General features: G+C 43.2%; 1 protein-coding gene across 12 annotated transcripts in view; it reads right to left on the minus strand.

Moving 5' to 3' along the window:
- NTRK3 (neurotrophic receptor tyrosine kinase 3) overlaps positions 1 to 20,943 on the minus strand; it is a 977,566-nt gene that overhangs the window by 611,862 nt on the left and 344,761 nt on the right. For all 12 annotated transcript variants that reach the window (XM_068275164.1, XM_068275165.1, XM_068275163.1 and 9 more), the window contains one exon: positions 10,352 to 10,423. In XM_068275164.1, the coding sequence (XP_068131265.1) occupies positions 10,352 to 10,423 (72 nt within the window). The remainder of the gene's footprint in view (positions 1 to 10,351; positions 10,424 to 20,943) is intronic.

A 20,943-nucleotide genomic window follows, 5' to 3' on the forward strand; every position in this document is an offset into this window, starting at 1 on the left:
CAGGAGTTTATAATTCCTAGCTGGGGAGATTGATGGTCCTTTGAACTCCTCAGCTCACTACTCCTACTGGGAAATGGTGCCCGAACCGCTGCACTATGACTGGCTTTATGAGCTTCTGCCAGCCCAGAGGTGTGGAAACCTGATTTATGGGGGTCCTTAACACAGCTGGGTACCTGGGAAACTTCTCTGAGAAGGAAGGTGTCTTAATTGCTCTGGCTATTTGGTGTTAGGGGAGCAAAGTTGTTGTTACGCTTGCTGGTATATCCACAGTCAGCACGTAGTGTATATCTTGACGTGAAGGATGTACACACGCTAGCACAAGGAACCAGGATATCCCTAGTTTAGTGGAGGAGAGGACTGACTCCAACAGGAGATGTGGCACACAGAGCAGGCGTTGACTCCAACAGGAGATGTGGCACACAGAGCAGGCGTAGATCCAAACAGCCACAAATAATCCTTTCACTATAGTGGCTCAGCGCAAGGTAGCGCTGAGCGCATAAACCAGGACTCAGAAGATCAGGACAGGTAACAGAATGAACGCTTGCTTAACTAGTCACTGCTAAAGTGACAGCAAGCATCCATAACAAGACAGACTGGAATGAGGCAGCCAATGCGATTGCTGCGGTGGCGTGCCTCACAAGGACAGGACAGAATAGTCGGGAAATAGAGTCAAGAAGGCAGACGTAACACACACAAATATACAAAAGGTATGATTTCCTAGCGTATTACGATTACAGCTATCAAAGAACTACAAACGACTAACTGACATATGTATATATCGGCGATAAACCGATATATGACATAAGCAAGGAACACTAAGAACTGGAGAAGGACTAGGAAGGATTCGCTACTTCTACGCAGAAGCGAGCGCAATCCACGCAAGGCAACAGGAACAGGACTGACTAGCTAGGCACGGGTGATCACAATACGCGCAACCTACCAAAACGTGCTGAAAGCTGACTGACTGAACACAGGATATAAACAGCTCGAGTACGTTTGATGTATTAACGTAACACGAATACAAGGAAAATAAACACGCTAGTATGCGTATATATTGGCAATGAACCGATATATGATGCAAGACTAGCAAAAGTAGCAATTACTGATAAACAGAACAGGACTTGGAAGGACTCACTGACCCCTTTGCAGGAGTCAGTGCAGTCCACATGAGATCTAGGAGCGAGGGGGGTGAGACAGAGTAACAGACTGATCTGAAACTATGATAGCCCGAGAAGCCCTGCAGGAAGCAGATCTTTATACTGAGGTCATCCAATGGGAGCAGACATGCAGATTCCCACACAGGTGAATGATAATCATTCAATCCTGAGCTGGCCAGACCTGCAGAGCCACTGCAGATGGAATCAGCAACTAGTTTGAGTGCAAACCAAACTATGCAAGCAAATGCATGTAATGACATCAGAACTGTTTGAGTTGCAATACCACTGCAGCCAGCAGTAAACGCTGCAGAAGTGATCGTGACAGTTTTCTTTTAAAAAGGAAAAACAGAAAGTCATTCTGCTCGCTGCAATGAACTGCGCAAACTAACCAGGAAGCAATCAGAAAACCGACTGCGCGGCTCTTCCCGAATCACCTGCATTTCTCACGGCTGGCCATGACAGTCATGGAACTCAGCAATAGTTTAATCGTAGGACTCAATCATCACCTAGTTACACGAATAGTGCATATCCCACTCATCACACCTAGTTACACGAATAGTGCATATCCCAATCATCACACCTAGTTACACGAATAGTGCATATCCCAATCATCACACCTAGTTACACTAATAGTGCATATCCCAATCATCACACCTAGTTACACTAATAGTGCATATCCCAATCATCACACCTAGTTACACTAATAGTGCATATCCCAATCATCACACCTAGTTACACTAATAGTGGTGCGTATCACTGCTCAGCTTAAGTGGAGAGGTCTTGGAATTGCAGTGTTAATGAAAACATTATGTCAGCAGATACCATAGACATGTAAACCTTTTCATAACAAAGTCATTGTCATAATTACCTTCACAATGATCTGTTGCATAAAACATTAGACTGGACACTTGGCAAGAAAGACTTACAAAGCTGAGGCAGGATATTCCCTCACTGTCTCAAATATTTTTGGCTGTATTTCACGTCTTCAATACTGTAAAAAGCTTGCACAGTGAAAAGACCATTTCCCACCTGTACATTTCAGTCAGAGTGACAGCAACTGCAGAACACAATCTTCTAACAATGTCTGTTCTAAGTACATTTCTATAGAATGCCATCTTCTAATTATAAGGAAGCCTTTTCTATTAAAAGCACACAACCAAAGGCAACATAACTTGAAAAAAGGTGGGTAAAAGAGAGCCTTACCATTCACAGCAGGGTTAAAGGTGACTACTAGTGCAGCACTGTCCTGAATTACTTGCCACTTCCTGCCAGCTATGGGGTGTTCAGCCTCTTCCAGGAACCAGGCAAAGTCTTTGAGCTAAGATTACATTAGCGCCATCTAGTTCTGATTGTGTTATGCAATGTGTGCATGCACACACCACATAGCATTACCCTTACGAAGCTAGTACCCCCAGAAGCAGTTAGAGATGTTAGGATTCCAAAGACACTAAATGTGTGGTGGTGGGAAAAGGAGTAGGCCAAATGGCATACTACTATGGAATTACTTAAAATAAACTGTGCCATGTGTTGTGTTTAAGTTTAGGTTAAATTACCTCTAACTGCTGCCATGTTCTGACCTCTGTATTGGTGCAACAACCTAAATATCACTTGACTTGACTTGACTTCCATACCTGAAAATCCTAAACTTCACAAGGAAAAAAAGACTCTTTAAGGCCTGGTGCACACCAAAAACCGCTAGCAGATCTGCAAAATCCTAGCAGATTTTGAAACGCTTTTTCTTTTTCTGTAGCGTTTCAGCTAGCATTTTGCGGTTTTGTGAAGCATTTTTGGTGTAGTAAATTTCATGTATTGTTACAGTAAAGCTGTTACTGAACAGCTACTGTAACAAAAAACGCCTGGCAAACCGCTCTGAAGTGCCGTTTTTCAGAGCGGTTTGCGTTTTTCCTATACTTATCATTGAGGCAGAAACGCCTCCGCAATCCAAAATCTGCAGCAGCCCGGGAGTATGTGTTTCTGCAAAACGCCTCCCGCTCTGGTGTGCACCAGCCCATTGAAATACATTACCCAAGCGTATCCTCAGCCGCAAGCGGATCGCGAAACGCAGCCGAACCGCTCCGGTGTGCACTAGGCCTATCTTTGTTTTTAAAATAACTCACAAACACTGGTCCACATGACAGCCCAGGGGCCCCAGGTCTCTCTCACTCACTGGGGCCCCCAAACCACCATGCGACACCTAGAGGGAAGTGCGGGCAAGCCCTGGACCTCTCACCTCCAGGGAACTCACCCCACCACCTCTAAACTGAATGCCAACTGCAACAAACACATTTTTAAAATAACTGCATAATATTCACCTTTACCCATCATTTTCTTATTTTCTTATTTTTATTTTTTCAAAAAGTTGTTTGAAACACTTCAGTGACACCTCTTAAAGCTTTCCCAAGCACTTACAAAAAAAATAACATGTAGCCATATGATAACATAAGGTGCCTGCTTTCATATTCTTATTTTAATGGCCCCACTACTCTGCTAAGGTTCCTTACTCTTGATATGCTAATTCATGCCTCGGGTTTGGAAATTATACTTCCCTAATACCATTCCCAACTGTGCTTGTACATAGTGATGGCCAGGCATAATGAAGAGAAGTGGGGCAGAGTTATCATGGTCTTAGTTATTTTTTTTCCTTAGGTCATCTTTTCTCTTTGTTCTTATGCATTTAGGTCTACTTTGAAGTACACCTTGCATCAGAAAAAAAGTCAGAAAGACATACCGCAGTAATACAAAATTTTAAGAGGAAAGGTCAGGAGGGTGTATATCCCAATAGAACCACAAAAAACACCTATTGTTAACTTTAAAATATCATAACTTTAATTCACTATCCAAAAAATACAAAATGTTAAAAACGCCAAACCGTGGTGGATCAGAGACCCTGAAGCCCTCATACATAACCCATACCTCACTTCAGATTCACTCAAGACTCACACGCCCGCCCCTGTAACTGCTCACTGTCACAGCCACTGGTACCAGTGAAAAAACACAATTCCTCCAAAAAACACAAAGTTCTCAGAAGCTGTGATGATTCAGAAGATGTTATAAAGAAGGGCAAAAAATACAGTATGTCCTCCAGCTCAGTTCACTTAAATGTGATGATGGATATAGCATCAACTAATTCCATAGGCACATTGCTGCTTACTCCAACAATCTTAGGTGTGTAAGCTCCAAGTCCGTTAGATCATTGGCAAGAAATGCTAGTGCTGTTGCAAGAAATGACACAGCATACTTGATAGAATGCAAACAAAGGAAGCCGACACTGTATGTATTAGTTGATAGCAGCTGCATATGCTCATATAATAGAGGTGTTTTGTCATACAGTACCGATCCGTCGGTGTCCAGCTCCCAGAGATCCTGCAGTTGTATCCAAATGATATTGGAGCCTGAGTGATCCAGGCTTCACCTTGTGTGTCGTGGAGTCAAGAGGCTCAACCAGGGCAAGCAGAGGAGTCCACGAGCAATCCAGACCAGGAGGACTTGGAGGAGGGCGCCGGGGCAGCAATCACACACACGCCTGGCAAACCACGCTAGCCCACGACATGTTTCACCGGACACTTCCGGTTTCCTCAGGTGGGCGTGGTTAGAGCATTCAACATCCTGTTACTCCATCGTACACTATGTGGCAGCGCCCAGCCAATAGCGGCACGCCGCATCCGCCCACCCCAAGTCCCGCCCACAAGAGGGAGGGTCAGGGGAGACACGAACGTCACCATCCCAACTAGGACAGAGGAGGGCGGGCACGGCTGCACACGTCACCGGAGAGGGCGCGACCACACCAGAAACAGCAGAGAAGTCACCTGGGTGTCCCCGGAGGCGGCGCCCAAGACACCCCCTGCCCCGCCCTCACCACCACAGCACCCAACGAGGAGAGAGGTCAGAAAGACTTCATCCGGGGGGTGCCAAAATCGAAGGAGGGGGGGCAGGAGAAAACGGGCACAGCCCCCGGGGACAGCCAGCGCGACCAACACATAGAATCTGAAAATGAATCAAATGGCAAAATGTGTACGAATGCACGCACATCAATGTTACTTTTATGAGGGCTATATATAAAAAGTCCCTGCATCATCCTATACTCTCCGTCTTTAGGAGAGAAAAAATCAGTGATGGTAATTGATGAATTCATATTCAACCATCACAATGCGGCCATAGACAGCCTAGCTAGACCAGATATGGTCGTCCTATAAATCAGACAAAATTAGCTTATTAATAAAGCAGGGTTTTTGATGGTGGAATGCCGCACCGGCACCGCCCCAGTATACATCCACAGGCAGAGAGGAACTCCCCCCCCACACAAGACTCCCAGATCAACACAGGGAGCTCAACCCATCACAGGGGCAAAAAAGTACTGTAACTGATGGACTCATTCAGACCCGGTGAGTCTGTCGCGCGCAAATCAAAGATCCATCTTTGTTCTTTTTGTAATAAAAGGCGGTCAAAATTTCCCCCTCTAATTGTTTTGTGAATACGGCCTAGGCCAACAAAACGCAGTCTTTCGTGACTACATTCTTGTTTGGCCCTGAAATGTCTCGCTACCGGGGTGGGAACACCAGAGGCACTCTTAGTCAATATACTATTAATATGTTGGGAGATCCACATCCTCAACTCATTCTTAGTTTTCCCATGTAGAAAGCTCCGCACGGGCATGTCAAAAGATATACCACCAAAATGGTGGCACAGTTGACGAAATGATTGAGTTCCCAGGTCCTGCCATCCGGCAGTGAGACTATTTTGCCAACACTAATATAATGGCACATTGCACAGCCTCCACAGCTGTACGTGCCATTGACCTTACAATGTTTAGGGGGACCACCTTGACCAAGTGACTCCTAAACAATCGGTCATGAATAGAGGGTGCGCGACGGTAGGCTATCTGTGGTGAGCTAGAGTTCACCCCATTTAGTCTTGGATCGTTCGTGAGGATGTGTCAATGATGTCTGAGGATGTCCTCAACACGGTTACTTTGTGCACAGAATTGTGTGCAAAATCGTGGAAATGGAGATTCAGTCCTCTTGCTATTACCAGCATTTAGAAGTTTGTTACGGTCGCTAGCTTGAGCTCTATGAAATGCCTGTTTCAATGGCTTGTCTGGATAGCCCCGTGCTCGGAACCTTCTCCGAAGGTCATTGGACTCCTCCTGAAAATCTACATCCCTTGAACAATTGCGTTTGACTCGCAGATACTGCCCAACCAGAATACCCCGGACAGTATGTCCGGGGTGGAAACTATCTGCTCGCAGAAGGGAGTTCTTCGAAGTTTCCTTGCGATACAGGGTTGTGTAAATGCAGCCCTGTTCGTCCAAATTGATTCGTATAACTAACAATGGCAATGTTTGCATATCCCACTGTAGAGTGAAACGTAAATTGTAGTCGTTTGTTTAGTAATTCGACAAACTCACCAAGTGCGACCAGACTTCCTGACCACAAAACGAAGATGTCATCTATGTACCTGTGCCACGCAAGAATGTGGCACAGGTACATAGAGAGGTCCTCGCTTGAAAAGACTTTTCGTTCCCACCCCCCCAGGTACAGGTTAGCATAGGAGGGGGCACACGTGGTCCCCATCGCTGCACCCTGCACCTGGAGGTAGTGGGAACCCTCAAACACAAAAATATTGTTGCGCAACAGAAACTCCAACAGGGAGAGGAGGAGGATCTTGTGCGGCACATTTTGCATCCCTAGCTCACTTAAAAATGTCCCGACAGTTTCAATGCCAAGATCATGTGGGATGCTTGAATACAGGGCCTCTACATCGAGGGACACGAGCAAAGTGCCTGCCGGAACCTGTATGCCCTCCAGCATACTTAGTAGGTGGGAAGTGTCCCTTGTATATGACAGGAGAGACTTAACGTGTGGCTGTAAATGCCGATCTATATAAATGCTTATTTTTTCTGTGAGCGACTCTCTCCCTGAGACGATAGGATGTCCCGGTGGTCTGTTTAAACGTTTGTGCACTTTCGGAAGGGCATAAAAAGTAGGGGTAATTGGGTCTACAACCTTCATATATTCTCCAATGTCAGTGTCAACCACATCACGCTCAACGGCGCCGTCAATGATTGCAAATAATTTGCTTTTACAGCACGCGGTCCTCGATGCAGAGACCCTAGTATAGCATCTTCTATCATCCAAGATATCCATACACATATCTCGATAAGAGGAGGTGGTCATCACGACCACATTCCCTCCTTTATCGGAAGGTTTTATTATCCACTTCTGTTTACCCAATTCATCTAGGGCTCTGGTTTCTTGGATGCTCAGGTTATGTTGCTGCACAGTATCCCCCTCCAAGGTCAGCAAATCCCTTTCAACCACTGTGATAAACGTCTTCAGGTTAGGGTATAAAGAGAAAGGAGGGAATTTTTTAGATCGATTAAAAAGATTAACGTCCTCCAACCGTGGAAAAAATCCCATGGGAGGAGGAAAGGGGAAATTGACCATCTCAGAGACCAAACCATCTGTTGGACTTCCTGAGGATTCATCCCCCAGGTCAAAAAGATCTTGTAATATCAACAGGTCAGTATCCGACCACCCACGACTACTGGTCCTTGGGGGCAAGCCACCGTGCGAGGAATTAGACGAGAAGGCTTTAAACAGAATACGTCTCCCAAATAGGTGTAAATCAACTATGGTTTTAAACACATCAATGTTCAAGGTAGGACAGTAACCTAATCCTTTACTCAAAACTTGTGTTATTTGAACTGGGAGTTCTTCACCAGTAAGGTTGATTACTTGTCTCTGTGAAAATTTTTCATCTGTCAAAACCATAGTGCTGTACTCAGAACTCCCACCCGGGTCATTGACCACGGTGGGAGTCCTCAATCCAAAAAAGAAGGAGGCGGCTGAGGATGATGAGGATCCGGAGGCCAGGGGCGCACCAGAGCCCCCGACCGCTCCCACCGTTGCCGGTGTTGGCCGGGCCCCCCGCGCCCCCTTCCCCCCGACCCCCCACATCCCTGGGCCTTCTTAGCTGTCTTGCTTTGTTCCTTAGATAGATTTTTCTCTGTCCTGGATCTAGTGTCTTATTCTTTGCCACTTACCCTGGTTGAAGTTGAATCAAGGGAGGTAACGGAACTGGCCTCACTCACTGAGGAATCTGACTCATCAGCATTAGTTGGCTTTGGAGGGAGAGGAGGGGGCGGAGGTGCTTTTCCTCCCTTTGGTTTCCCTCCTCGTGGTATATTTTTCCTACTACCCCACCTATATGCTGCTCCTATTTTATAGGCAGTACGATCCCGCAACAATTTTGGGTCTCTTTGTACAATAATACCTTTGTTACATTTTTAATGTGATCTTCCAACTCGCCATTACGTTTTTTTATACAGGGGATCTTCCCCAAACTCTTTCAGAGACTCTGTAACCTTCTCAATTTCTCCCTCAACGGTGGGCAGATCCCCCCCGTCCAGCTCGCTCATGAGTGTCAGACAGACCTTGGCACATATTTCAAAGTTTCCCTCCCACCTCTTTTTGAATTCTTCCGTAATATTATGCCTGTGAGGAAATACCTGGAAACGTAACCACAGTGGTGCCAACTGGTCACGCAGGTATATTTTGTTATACCTGAGGTTCCAATGTAATCTTGATTTCTTTTCATATAATTTAGTCAACTTTCTGAATCCCCCATTGATTAACTGATGAGCATCCCTGCTAATGCAGGTCTGGGAACAATCCCTCTCAACCTGCGAAACCAGAGCGTCCCAATGCAGCACTCCACTCACCAAAAGATAACTACAATAGCCCGGTAAACTGTATTACCGTCTCGTCACTGGATATGCCCCAAACAGTGGGGTATTCTCCCCTTGCTGACGAGACAGAACAATCTACTATAAAAATATATAGCTTAGGATATCGTCCTCCAAGTATCAACAATACAAAATTTTAAGAGGAAAGGTCGGGAGGGCGTATATCCCAATAGAATCACAAAAAAACACCTATTGTCAACTTTAAAATATCATAACTTTAATTCACTATCCAAAAAAATACAAAATGTTAAAAAACGCCAAACCGTGGTGGATCAGAGACCCTGCAGCCCTCATACATAACCCATGCCTAACTTCAGATTTACTCAAGACTCACACACCCACCCCTGTAACTGCTCACTGTCACAGCCACTGGTACCAGTGAAAAAACACAATTCCTCCAAAAAACAAAGTTCTCAGAAGCTGTGATGAGTCAGAAGATGTTATAAAGAAGGGCAAAAAATACAGTATGTCCTCCAGCTCAGTTCACTTAAATGTGACATACCGCAGTAGAGATAAATCACCTTTTGTCCATGTCATGCGCACAGTTAAATGCGCGTGCGCACACACACAGACACAGACACCTTTGTAAAAGTTAAGAAAGAGAGACACAGCTATTCACAGTACATTTTTGTCATTGCCAAGATAGCAATTCAAACTAAACTTGCTGGAAATTTTCCCTGTTCTGCGCATAGTACTGAGATTTATAACCCTTGGCAGATTCCATGCAGGCTAAAATAATAATAATAATAATAACAATAATAACAACAACAATAACAACTAGGAAGAAGAAAGAGGAGAATAAGTATTTAACTGTGGTGCACATGTCTTATTTTTCTTTAAAGTGAACCTTAACTCTGCTAAGGAAAAAAAAAAAAAGAAATAAGTTTCACTTACCTGGGGCATCTACCAGCCCCCTGCAGCCATCCTATGGCCTCGACGTCAGTCACATCTCTTCCGGTCCGCCGCTCTCAGCAGGTTTTGATTTTGCTGACTGAGTCGGCGGGCCGCCACGTGTACTTTTGCACGAGTTCCCGCTGGTGCAGGACGCTATCGCGGGTGGTAACATGTATCTTTATATGCATTGCAACATCTGCAATGCATATAAAGATACATGTTACCACCCGCGATAGCGTCCTGCACCAGCAGGAACTCGTGCAAAGGTACATGTGGCGGCCCGCCGACTCACTCTGCAAAATTGAAACTAGCTGAGCGGGGGACCGGAGGAGATGTGACTGACGTCAAGGCCATAGGATGGCTGCAGGGGGCTGGTAGATGCCCCAGGTAAGTGAAACTTATTTCTTTTCTTTTTTTTGGGGGGGGGGGGCAGAGTTAAGGTTCCCTTTAAAGAACATAATAATGCTGAATAAGGACAAAACAGGGGAATAAGAGCTACAGCCATGCCCTGCAACTGCTCCATTGTAGAAATAAAAAAAAAAATCATAACACTTACATGTAGTGCAAATGTGGATTCTCTGAAAACGCCCTTGGCTGTATATTTCTGAGTCCAGAATCCTTGATTATTCTGTAAAAACAGACAAAATAATATTACTTCTACTACATATAATACAAGCATGTCAGTAAAAATTACTTTAAGTCAAAATTCAGCAATTTTCCTTATTTTTGAAAAGCATGAAGAAGAGTTAAACTCCCAACAGATTTTTATCATCCTGTAGGCCCCTGCTGGGCAAATTTCTTTTCACTTTTTGTCCTTATAATAAGATTAAAGGACCACTGTTGTAAAAATCTTAACATGTAAAATACATGTAAACACATACAAATCAGAAGCATGTTTCTTCCAGAGTAAAATGAGCCGTAAAATTACTTTTCTCCTATGCTGCTGTCTCTTACAGTAGGTAGTAGAAATCTGACATTACCAACAGGTTTTGGGCTAGTCCATATCTCTATAGGAGATTCTCAGCATGACCTTTATTCTTTCTAAAAGACACTCCTTGAAAAAGATTTATACAAACCCTCTCAGATATCCTAAACTCTCTACCAGAAGCACATGACACATTGCAAAGATTTAGCAGAATTTCTTGCAATAAGATTAATTATACTAAATCAGAAATAATGGGCATACATATCCTGAAAAGGTACAGAAAGACTTGCAACACAAACTAGCTTATACATAGTCTACCACCTCACTCACATATTTAAGAGTTAAACTTACTAACCCTAGCAATCTATTATACTCAGAAAACGATATTCCATTGTTAAAGAATAAGCAACACCCATGCTAACCTAGAAATAAAAAAAAACCACATATATATAAGTAGATAAATACTAGTTCTACTTACAACAGATGTATTGTGCTATCCAAGTAATGATTCCTGTGAATTTTATAAAGGAAAAGCAGAAAATCCTATTCTAGGCAGTGGCCATCTTGCTAACACTGACATCATATCCTCCGTGACTCTTGTTTCCCCCCCTCCCTTCTCTTGCTCATTGTGTATTCATTAGCTGCCCTCCTCCCAGAGTCTTCAGACACTCCCATGGAGGGGTATACTAGGAACTGCACTTTTTTTTTTGCTTTTCAACTCCAATCGCTGAGTCACCTCAGCCTTGCTTGTAAACACAAGTGAGCAGGGGATCATGTTTCAGATAGGCTAGGCAGGGAAATAAATGGAAGAGGAGGAATATATTATAGATAAAAAGAACCCCCAGCATTCAACTGTTTGGCACTGACTACTGAAGGGCCAGTGCTCCTTAAGTATATGATAACTCAAAATCTTAACAGCAGAACAAGTTTTGCAAGTTTTGAATGCAGTTTTGAATGCAGGATTAGCATTTTTATCACTTGCTGTTGAAATTTGATTTTTATGGTGACAATACCGCTTTAAAACAAGTAGAAAATATGTGCAAAGGATTATGCTCAATGCTGTACATCATGGTCATGGAAAATAGTTTTGGTGAGAATGAGGATTTTGTCGGTTATCTTATGTTTTTCATACAGTGGTGATTCTGGTCCCAAAATCCTACTTTAATAAGTTACATACAATCCTAAGTAGATTTGTTTGGACAAATAAACATCCAAGAGTAGGTTTCAAATACTTAAACAAAATAACTGTAGGTGGTATGGGGATGCCTAATGTATATCACTACTACAAAGCAAATATCATGGATCGATCAAGGAACTTTTTTATTGATCCTTTGATTACCTAGTGGTCATGAATGGAGAATATTTTAAAAGTAAACAACTCTTCACAACTGCAATCCTAAAGACTGTAATATCTAAAAATGTGTCACACTAACTTTTTAACTCAGAAAGCTTCAGATCTGGAGACTGTTTTCTAAAACAAAACAAACAAAAGACCAAAAAAAACTAAACTATCGGCAAATACTTTTCTATTAGGTGGTTACAATATTTGGATACATAACTAAAATTGGATCATTGGCAAGAACAGAGTATTAAATACAGTACATGCACCACATAGTTACCCGCTGTGAGGAATAGCGGGGCCGCCGCCGCGCAGGGCAGCACGGCGGCGGCCTCCGCTTCCCAGCCGGCGGCTTCCGACTCGCATACGGAGCCGCCGGCACAGAGCAGGGCAGTCGCCTCCGCGCCTGACGATATGGCGGAGGGCCCCGCAATCCAGCCGGCGGACTTCCGTGCGCGAGCGTGCGCTGACCGGGGACCTGGCCTCACTGATGTGCAGAGGCAGAGGGTCATGCGCACGCGCGCGAGGCGGCAGGACATTTACCTTCTCCGTAGACGGGTCAGCTGATCCGGTGATCAGCTGACCTCAGCCAACCAATCACAGGCTGACCTTGGTTCCAGCCCCCTGGGCGGGCTGGTGGAACAGGGCTTCTGCATTTAAGCCCACAGATGTCATTTGCTCACTGTCTGCTGTCGTGAATACATTCTGTGTTCGCGCTCAGACCTTAGTGCAGTTCCCTGGTGTTGATACTAAGGATTTCACACCTTAGCTTAGGAATATTGTTGCATATTGATCTGTGTTTTGACTCTTGCTATCCCTGACTACTCTATCTCTTGATGATCTTGTGCCTTTGCCTATCTGGTCCTTGTTGCCGACCTCTGCCTGTTTACCGATTATTCTTCTGCCTTCCGCTCCTGTACTGCCGCCGTCATCTCTGTTGCCGAACCCTTGCCTGTCTGACCTTCTCCCTTCAGTGGAACATCTCCCACTGGAGGGTTATCTCTGAGGCTTGCCTCTCCGAGACGCCTGCCCCAAGCAGACGATTACTGCTGGGGGTCGAGATTCCTCACTCTGCCTGGTTAGAGGATCTCACTCACGGAGTTCCCATTCAGAGGTAACCACACCTCTGAGGAATTGCTGTGTGGTGGACATTTCCACACTTTCTGATATAATACTGTCTTTGTGTTCTTTTGCTGGTGTCCAGAGGTTAGCAATATATCGGATTATCAGTGATACTGCAGATCATCAATAATCAGGTATACATCTGCATTCTTGGTGATACTGCAGATCGCCAATAATCAGATTCTCTCTGCGTGCTGACACCGATCATGACACCCGCTCAGAGATTAAAACTTTTAAAGATTTACAACATCAGTACAAATTATTGACATCAGATTTGCCCAACTTCTTCAGGCCTTCATGCCAATCTCAATAGAATTACATAAAGATGTAATAAATCTCTTAACCCCTCAGTTTAAGAATTTCGAAGGAACAGCAACATTTTACCATATAATGCAGGGGTAGGGAACCTATGGCTCGGGAGCCAGATGTGGCTCTTTTTAAGGCTACATCTGGCTCATATACAAATCAGTAGGGGTTGATTCACTAAGCTACATTACTCAAGCAGCGCAGCTTAGTGTGGCTACACAAATACAATTTTCAAAGTAGGCACGCTACTGCTGTAGCATGCACTACTAATTTACTCACGCTACCCCAAGCGAATGGCTGCTCCATTTGTCCCACTCTGGACCCTGTAAGGTCCACTGACATTGTAGGACGAAATCCCCGCACTTTGATTGCTCCAATAGGCTGCCTGTCACTTGACAGGCAGCCTATTGGGCCAAAGTGCAGAGATCCGGCCTACAAAGTGAATGAACTACCAAGTCAGCTAGCTAATTGTACAAGCTGTTAGTCGGTATTTCTCCTGTCTGGCTCTCGTGGAAATTGCTGTTGTTGCTGAAACCCAAGAGAAGCTGAAGCTGTGTCTGACACTTTCGCTGCCCGGTGGATCAACTGTATTCACATCACCATGGCAACAGGGACGTGAACCCTCTGGTGCGCAAGTCTCAGTTCGAAACATTGTATGGCTCTCACAGAATTACATTTTAAAATATGTGACGTGTATAGCTCTTTCAGCCAAAAAGGTTCCTGACCCCTGATATAATGAATCAATCTGGGTTTATTAAAACGTGGTTCCTCTCTGCATGGGAGGAGGATATGAGGAGATCTTTCAATGATTCACAATGGGTTAAAGCTATAACTTTTTCTTCCAACCTTACAAAATGTGTAAATCAGAGAACTATACCAAAAACAACTCATGAGATGGTATTACACACCCAAAAAAAATAGCATTCATTTCAGACTCTCATTTTGACAGGTGCTGGAGAAACTGTTAGGTTAGGGTACTGGCTCCATCCTACATATTTGGTGGTCATGTCCCTCCCTTTATTATGAAAATATGGAGATCCTTTAATTTTATTTCACACCTAGTTGGTTACAGAATTAAGCCTTCAGTTGGTTTAGCTTTGTTCAATCTTGAAATGGACCCAATTCACCCTTGTTACAAACACATAGTAGCCAATATATTGCTGACAACTAAAATAGCAATAGCCAGGCATTGGAGAGATCTCAACTGTCCTACACAAACTAAGATCACTCAGATAGTAAATACTAACTTTATATACAAACGTATATATGCTTCACTAAACAGCTCTATACCTAGATTTGAGTCAAAATGGGAACTATGGGATTACCAACTCACTAGCTAACACAAAACAGTTTTTTTTAAGAATAGAAATCACGCAACTCATGAACTATTAAATGATTGCAGTATAATCGGATCGAGACTTTAAAAATTAGAACTACTGTATAAAAAAATACAGGCATTTAGTAGATTTAAAAATATAAAAGGCATTTCTTCTATGTTCTTATGTTACATATTTTACTTTGATATTCTTATTAACAGCAGTCCTTTGTTAGTTTGTGACTGTCTGCTATGGCACTTTTGTACTTGCCAACTGTTCAATGGTTTGAATTCTGTTTACAGATGTCAATACCTGTGCCTTATTTGTTTTTTTTGAAAACCATGTTTTTTGTAAAATGTTAAGGATTATATACAGGAGTTGTATCAATTGATGAACAACCACATTAAAATGTTCTGAAAAGAAAGAAAAAGATTTATACAAAGATGTTGGCCAGCCTCTGTGCTCACTGCACAGTTTGGCAGTTGGACAGAGCAACTGCCATTCACTAAGTGCTTTTGAAAATAAGGAAAGCCCTGAGAATCCCTCACGAGGAGATAGGCTAGTCCAAAACCTGTCGGTTCACTCAGATTTCTTCTACTTACTGTAAGTGACAGCAACATAGGAGAAAAATAATTTATGGCTCATTTTACTCTGGAAGAAACACTTATCTGTATATGTTTACATACATTTTAAAATGTTAAGTCTTTCACAACAGTGGTCGTTTAAGCAAAAAAACAAACAACAAAAAAAACTGTGGATACAGACAAACACATGACCTGGGAGCTTTTTATTGTTGTCTTATCCCAATGAGAAGACTGCTCCATGTGTGACCTGATGGCTAGAGATGAATAGCTCATAAGTCTTTGGGTAAAGCAAATAGTACAAACTTTTTTGCATGCCACTTGTTTGGTTTATTGCAATAACACATTGATTCTTGTGGGGGAGGAGAGATCCTAAACACCTCCACAGATGCTAGAATAGTGTACACATCGTGACTAAAACATAGCCACACAGGATTTTCACTATGAAACCAGCAGAGCTACTGAAATGGCCTGAGAATACAGAGTAACCAGAAGGCTTTTCAAGTGTGGTAAACTGCCACGTTTCCCATGATGCCATAACAAAGTAATAGAAAGTATTAACGTAATTCTTCCACAGCGGACAAATCTCACCTTACTTTCTGTTCTGGGTAAGGGCTATCCTGTCATTGGGAATCTACCATACTGGAGCAAACACCAGCAATCTGACACAAAACTCTGTCTTTCCTCTATCCTACCCAGAGCTAAAATAAAGTACATACATTTGGCTAAAGCACCACATATAAAAAGAAAACTGCAAGCAGGTAAATATTCCCTGTGAGAAAAGATTCAATGTAGAGATCCAGTTTGATTAAAGTAAACCTGTCACTAACAGACATTTTAATAACAGCTTCTGTTCACTTACAAGTTGCCTTGGGAACAAAACTAATATAGTCGTCCCCATCATGAGAGAGAAATAGAAATAAATAGGTTATTGTGAAATTTTCCACTCTCAGATGTTGTTTAAGGATAGTTAGGTTTCCTTTATCTGGTGGGTTTTAAAATCACTATTCCAGGCACAAATATTCCCCCACTTATATATAGGCACTGAGTGGCAGAGCCCATCTATCTATAGATCCTGGAGCATTTGATGGCAGCCACTTCCTGAAGTACACCGTTCCATAGCTATAGGCTGCAATCTTATCAGGAGTCTCAGCTGCATATTCCACAAAATTTGGTGCAGATGCATATTTACAATTTTATTGCATTACTTCATTTGGGAACTAAAGGTGGCCATACACGTATAGAAATCAGCCGCAAATTGATCGATCAACCAATCAATCAGCAATTTTTGAATCGATCAAAGGCTGAAATCGATCAGTGTATGGGTCCCTTAAGGAAATTAAAGGACACCTGAAGTGAGAGGGATATGGAAGCTGCCATATTTACTTCCAAATTGCCTTGCTATCGTGCTTATCCCCTTCCTCTAATACTTTTAGCCATAGACCCTGAACAAGCATGCAGATCAGATGTTTGACTGAAATTGAAATAGATTAGCCCAGGCTTTCTCAACCAGGGTTCCCTGTAACTCCAGGGTTCCTTGTGTACTCTGCAGGGGTTCCTTGGCATTTTCCCCCATCATGGGAGAAGTATAATAGAGCACATTATAATAGGTGGTACCTTCACTACTTCCGGACCTTGATGATTGAAATATACACCCTGTTTTGATAGCTATCTGGCTGCCAGGATGTAGATTTCAATCAACCTCCACTGCGCACATCTGCCATTTTCAGTGCTCCGCTGATGTCGCCACTGAATCCCCCAACTTCTCTCGCTGCAGCTCACTTGCTCTGCCTGTCTCTATGACGGCAGAGCCCTGTGAATGGGTCAGGAGCTAATTTCATTTGCTCCTGGCCCTGTTTTTCAACATAAGCCACTCCCATTGGCTTACATTGAAAGACAGGGTCAGAAGCCAATGAAAGCGGCTCCTGACTGGCTCACAGGAACTCTGCTGCCATAGAGACAGCAGAGTGGGCGGCCCAGGTTCTTAACATGCGGCGGTGACAGCGATTGCGGCGGGTATGTGCGATGATTCGTCATTACCCGTCGCTATTCCGCCATTTCTGGTACCAGCGGTCTCTAATCCTTAAGGGGGCAGAGACCGCTGGTATATAAGTGGTTAACAAGAAGCACTAAATTGGGGGGGGGGGGGTCAGGAGACCGTATAATAAATGGCAGTGTAATAGGGGGTAGTGAAATAATCAGCCACACACTTTTAAAGACCATAGCTTCTCCAAAATAAATGCAGGGGTTCCTTGAGATCCCAAAGTTATTTGCAGGGTTCCTCCAGTGTAGAAAGGTTGAGAAAGGCTGGATTAGCTACATGCTTGTTTTAGGTGTGCAATTTAGACACTACAGATGCTTGAAAGATATGCAGAATAGCCAGGAAACTGGTATTGTTTAAAAGGAAATAAATATGGCAGCCACTATATGTCTTTCACTTCAAGTATCCTTTACCACTTGAGGACCGCAGTGTTAAACCCCCCTAAAGACCAGGCCATTTTTCTCTAATTGAGCCACTGCAGCTTTAATGCCTCACTGCAGGGCCGTAAAACTCAGCACACAAGTGATTCCCCCCACCAACAGAGCAATTTTTTTTGTAAATATTTCTTGCATTATTTTTTAAATAAAATGTCCATTTATTTTTTCAAACTCCTTTCCTCCCCCAGCCAGCCAATAGCGGTGATCGGCTGTCATAGGCTTCAGCCTATGAGAGTCGATTGCTCTCCTGTGTCCCGGGGGGACAGCAGTGTCACACGGCTGACCCCAGTGCAGTGCTGCCATAGATCGCAGTGCTGTATCAAGCAAATAGATGGCGGTTTCGTAGTCTGACAGTCTCCTAGCGATGATCGCCCCGGGAGACTGAAGGCGGATCGGAGCTCCATCATCAGAGCAGGGATGTTGCGTGCATTGGCGCGCACGATCCCCTGAAATCCACTGCCCCAGGACTTTACGCCGATCAGCGCAAGGTGGTCCTGGGAATTATAAAGTCTTATAAACGCAGATTACTCCAATGCAATAAGAAGTCTATGCAATGTTCACAGTGCAACGTTAGCGTCGCATTGCAATGTGCTGCGTTATGGTAACACACTGCTGCATTGCATTACCTCTAAATGCCTACATTACCAGGCACAGGAAAGCACACTTTCATTGCCTGTATGCTTTATTGTACCTACTTAATGTTATAGTAACGAAGTGTTAATGTGCGTTACCACCTTTTTGTTGCATTGTAATGTGTTGCGAGTTGCGACTAATTAATGCAACGTCCTACTGCGTACCTAGCTTAAAACAGTTTTAATGGTAGGCAGGTCTGGAAAGCAGGTAAGTCAGCTGAGCATCCAGACATTTACTATGGACTCATAGTGATATGTGCAGAACACGGGTTGCAGTGATAAGCGAAAATGCTGATATTCTTTTCGCATTAAATTTTCACAAAATTGTTAAATTCGACTTTCAAGCAAAAATAAAAATTGAAAATCATTTTGTAATAAGTGTTTTTTTGTGCATTTTTCAAGCTAAAACATTAACGAATCAGCGCGATTCTTAAAATTTCGCTTTAAAAATACAGATTTTATGCGTTTTTCAAAATCAAAAATAGTCTTTTCGATGTGAAAATGACTTTGGTGAAAATTCAAAAGCAACGCTGAAGGATTGGCACTATATTGCTAAAAATAACCACAGCTGTCCATGAATAATATGGCAGAGATTAGGTGCATGAAATATGGTGCCAAAAATGCTTCCACCATGTAAATTCTGTGAAGACTGCCCCTGTGTTTCTAACTAACGAACTAACTAGAAATTGACTGGGAAGCTACATAAGCACTAGAACATGTCTATAATTTGTCTGCAGTCATTCCCTTGTCTTTATACCTGGTTCCAATCACGATTAATGAATTACGGCCAAGCATAGTCTAAATCTCGCACAAAAGTCACTGTGGATCACGGAGACAACATGATCTAAATCAACACAAGCAGATCTCACTGATTCTGGAGCTCACCCAAGGCTGATATTCACTCCAGAGATCCTCAACATATTCCAGTTCAACTGCTACAGTCGTCATTTCAAATAATGGTGCCATGTATCCTTATGGAGAATAAATAAATATGTGAAGAATACTGGAATAGAAAATCCCCACCTGCGTAACAGATTTATGGCAGCAAGTGCTCAACGTACTGTGGAAGCATCTTGCCAAGTCTCCTAGTAAAGTACAGAACATGAACATGCCCATCTTGGCTGCACCCTACTTTAAAATGAGAACACTTTTGCTAAAATACAGTGCAAGGATTCATGGAAAATACTGTTCCAGCTAGCTTAAAACATGTATTTGCGTGTATATAGAACACAGTCATTCCAAAGTGTTACTAACAAAATATGTTAGTTTGATGGGACAAGGGGGTGTATTGAGCAAATGTCAGTAAACCTGTTGTGGACAGAGTAGAGTAGAGTGTGGTACCCTGGTAACATACTGTATGTGTCACCTAGGTAATGTGGGTCATGCTAATTGCTCAATGTCCTTTATTTTACTGTCAGTAGTACTTGTGAAATTTGCTAAATACACTCCAAAGTCTATACTGTCAATCCCATGTTAAAATGTAGGTGCTAGAGATTTCTCCTCTGCACAGCTAATTAATAATTATTCATATAGGAAAATGGGAAATCTGTTCTCCAAACAGAGCACTGTTATCATGGTGGCAAAGAAGCACACTGCTAGCTTCCTGGTAGTTGTGCTAACGTATAGGGCAGCAAGCTGAAATGGACAGATAGATTCTGTGAAGGCTCAGTTACTGTACATAGTGGTCATGGTATTTCCAAATTAATAAAAGGGCTGGTGCACACCAGAGCGGTTCTGTAGCGTTTTTAAAAACACTTGGGGATAGAAAACCGCTTGGCTAATGAAAGTGAATGGGATGGTGCACACCAGAGCGGTTCGTTTTTTCCACAAACGCAAACTCAGGGGGCTGCAGTATTTTTGGTATTTCTGAGGCGTTTCTGCCTCAATGTTAAAGTATAGGAAAGTGGAAAACTGCTCTGAAAAACGCTAGATCAGAGCGGTGTTCCAGGCGTTTGTTACAGAAGCTGTTCAGTAACAGCTTTACTGTAACAATATTTGAAATCTGCTACACAAAAACGCTCCAAAAAACGCCAGGCATGTTTAGAAAACCTTTGTAAACATGCCTAGAATCGCTCTGCAATCTGCTTCAAAAACCTCTAGCATTTTGCAGATCTGCTAGAGGTTTTTGATGTGCACTGGCCCTAAGTCATGTAACCACTACAGAAGAGTAACTCTTCAATTGTAAATAAATAACTCGCATTTCTAAGTACTCACTAGTGTTGGGCGAACATCTAGATGTTCGGGTTCGGGCCGAACAGGCCGAACATGGCCGCGATGTTCGGGTGTTCGACCCGAACTCCGAACATAATGGAAGTCAATGGGGACCCGAACTTTTGTGGTTTGTAAAGCCTCCTTACATGCTACATACCCCAAATTTACAGGGTATGTGCACCTTGGGAGTGGGTACAAGAGGAAAAAAAAATTAGCAAAAAGAGCTTATAGTTTTTGA

The sequence above is a fragment of the Hyperolius riggenbachi genome, chromosome 3 (genome assembly GCF_040937935.1).
Source record: "Hyperolius riggenbachi isolate aHypRig1 chromosome 3, aHypRig1.pri, whole genome shotgun sequence".
Classification (NCBI taxonomy): Eukaryota; Metazoa; Chordata; class Amphibia; order Anura; family Hyperoliidae; genus Hyperolius; species Hyperolius riggenbachi.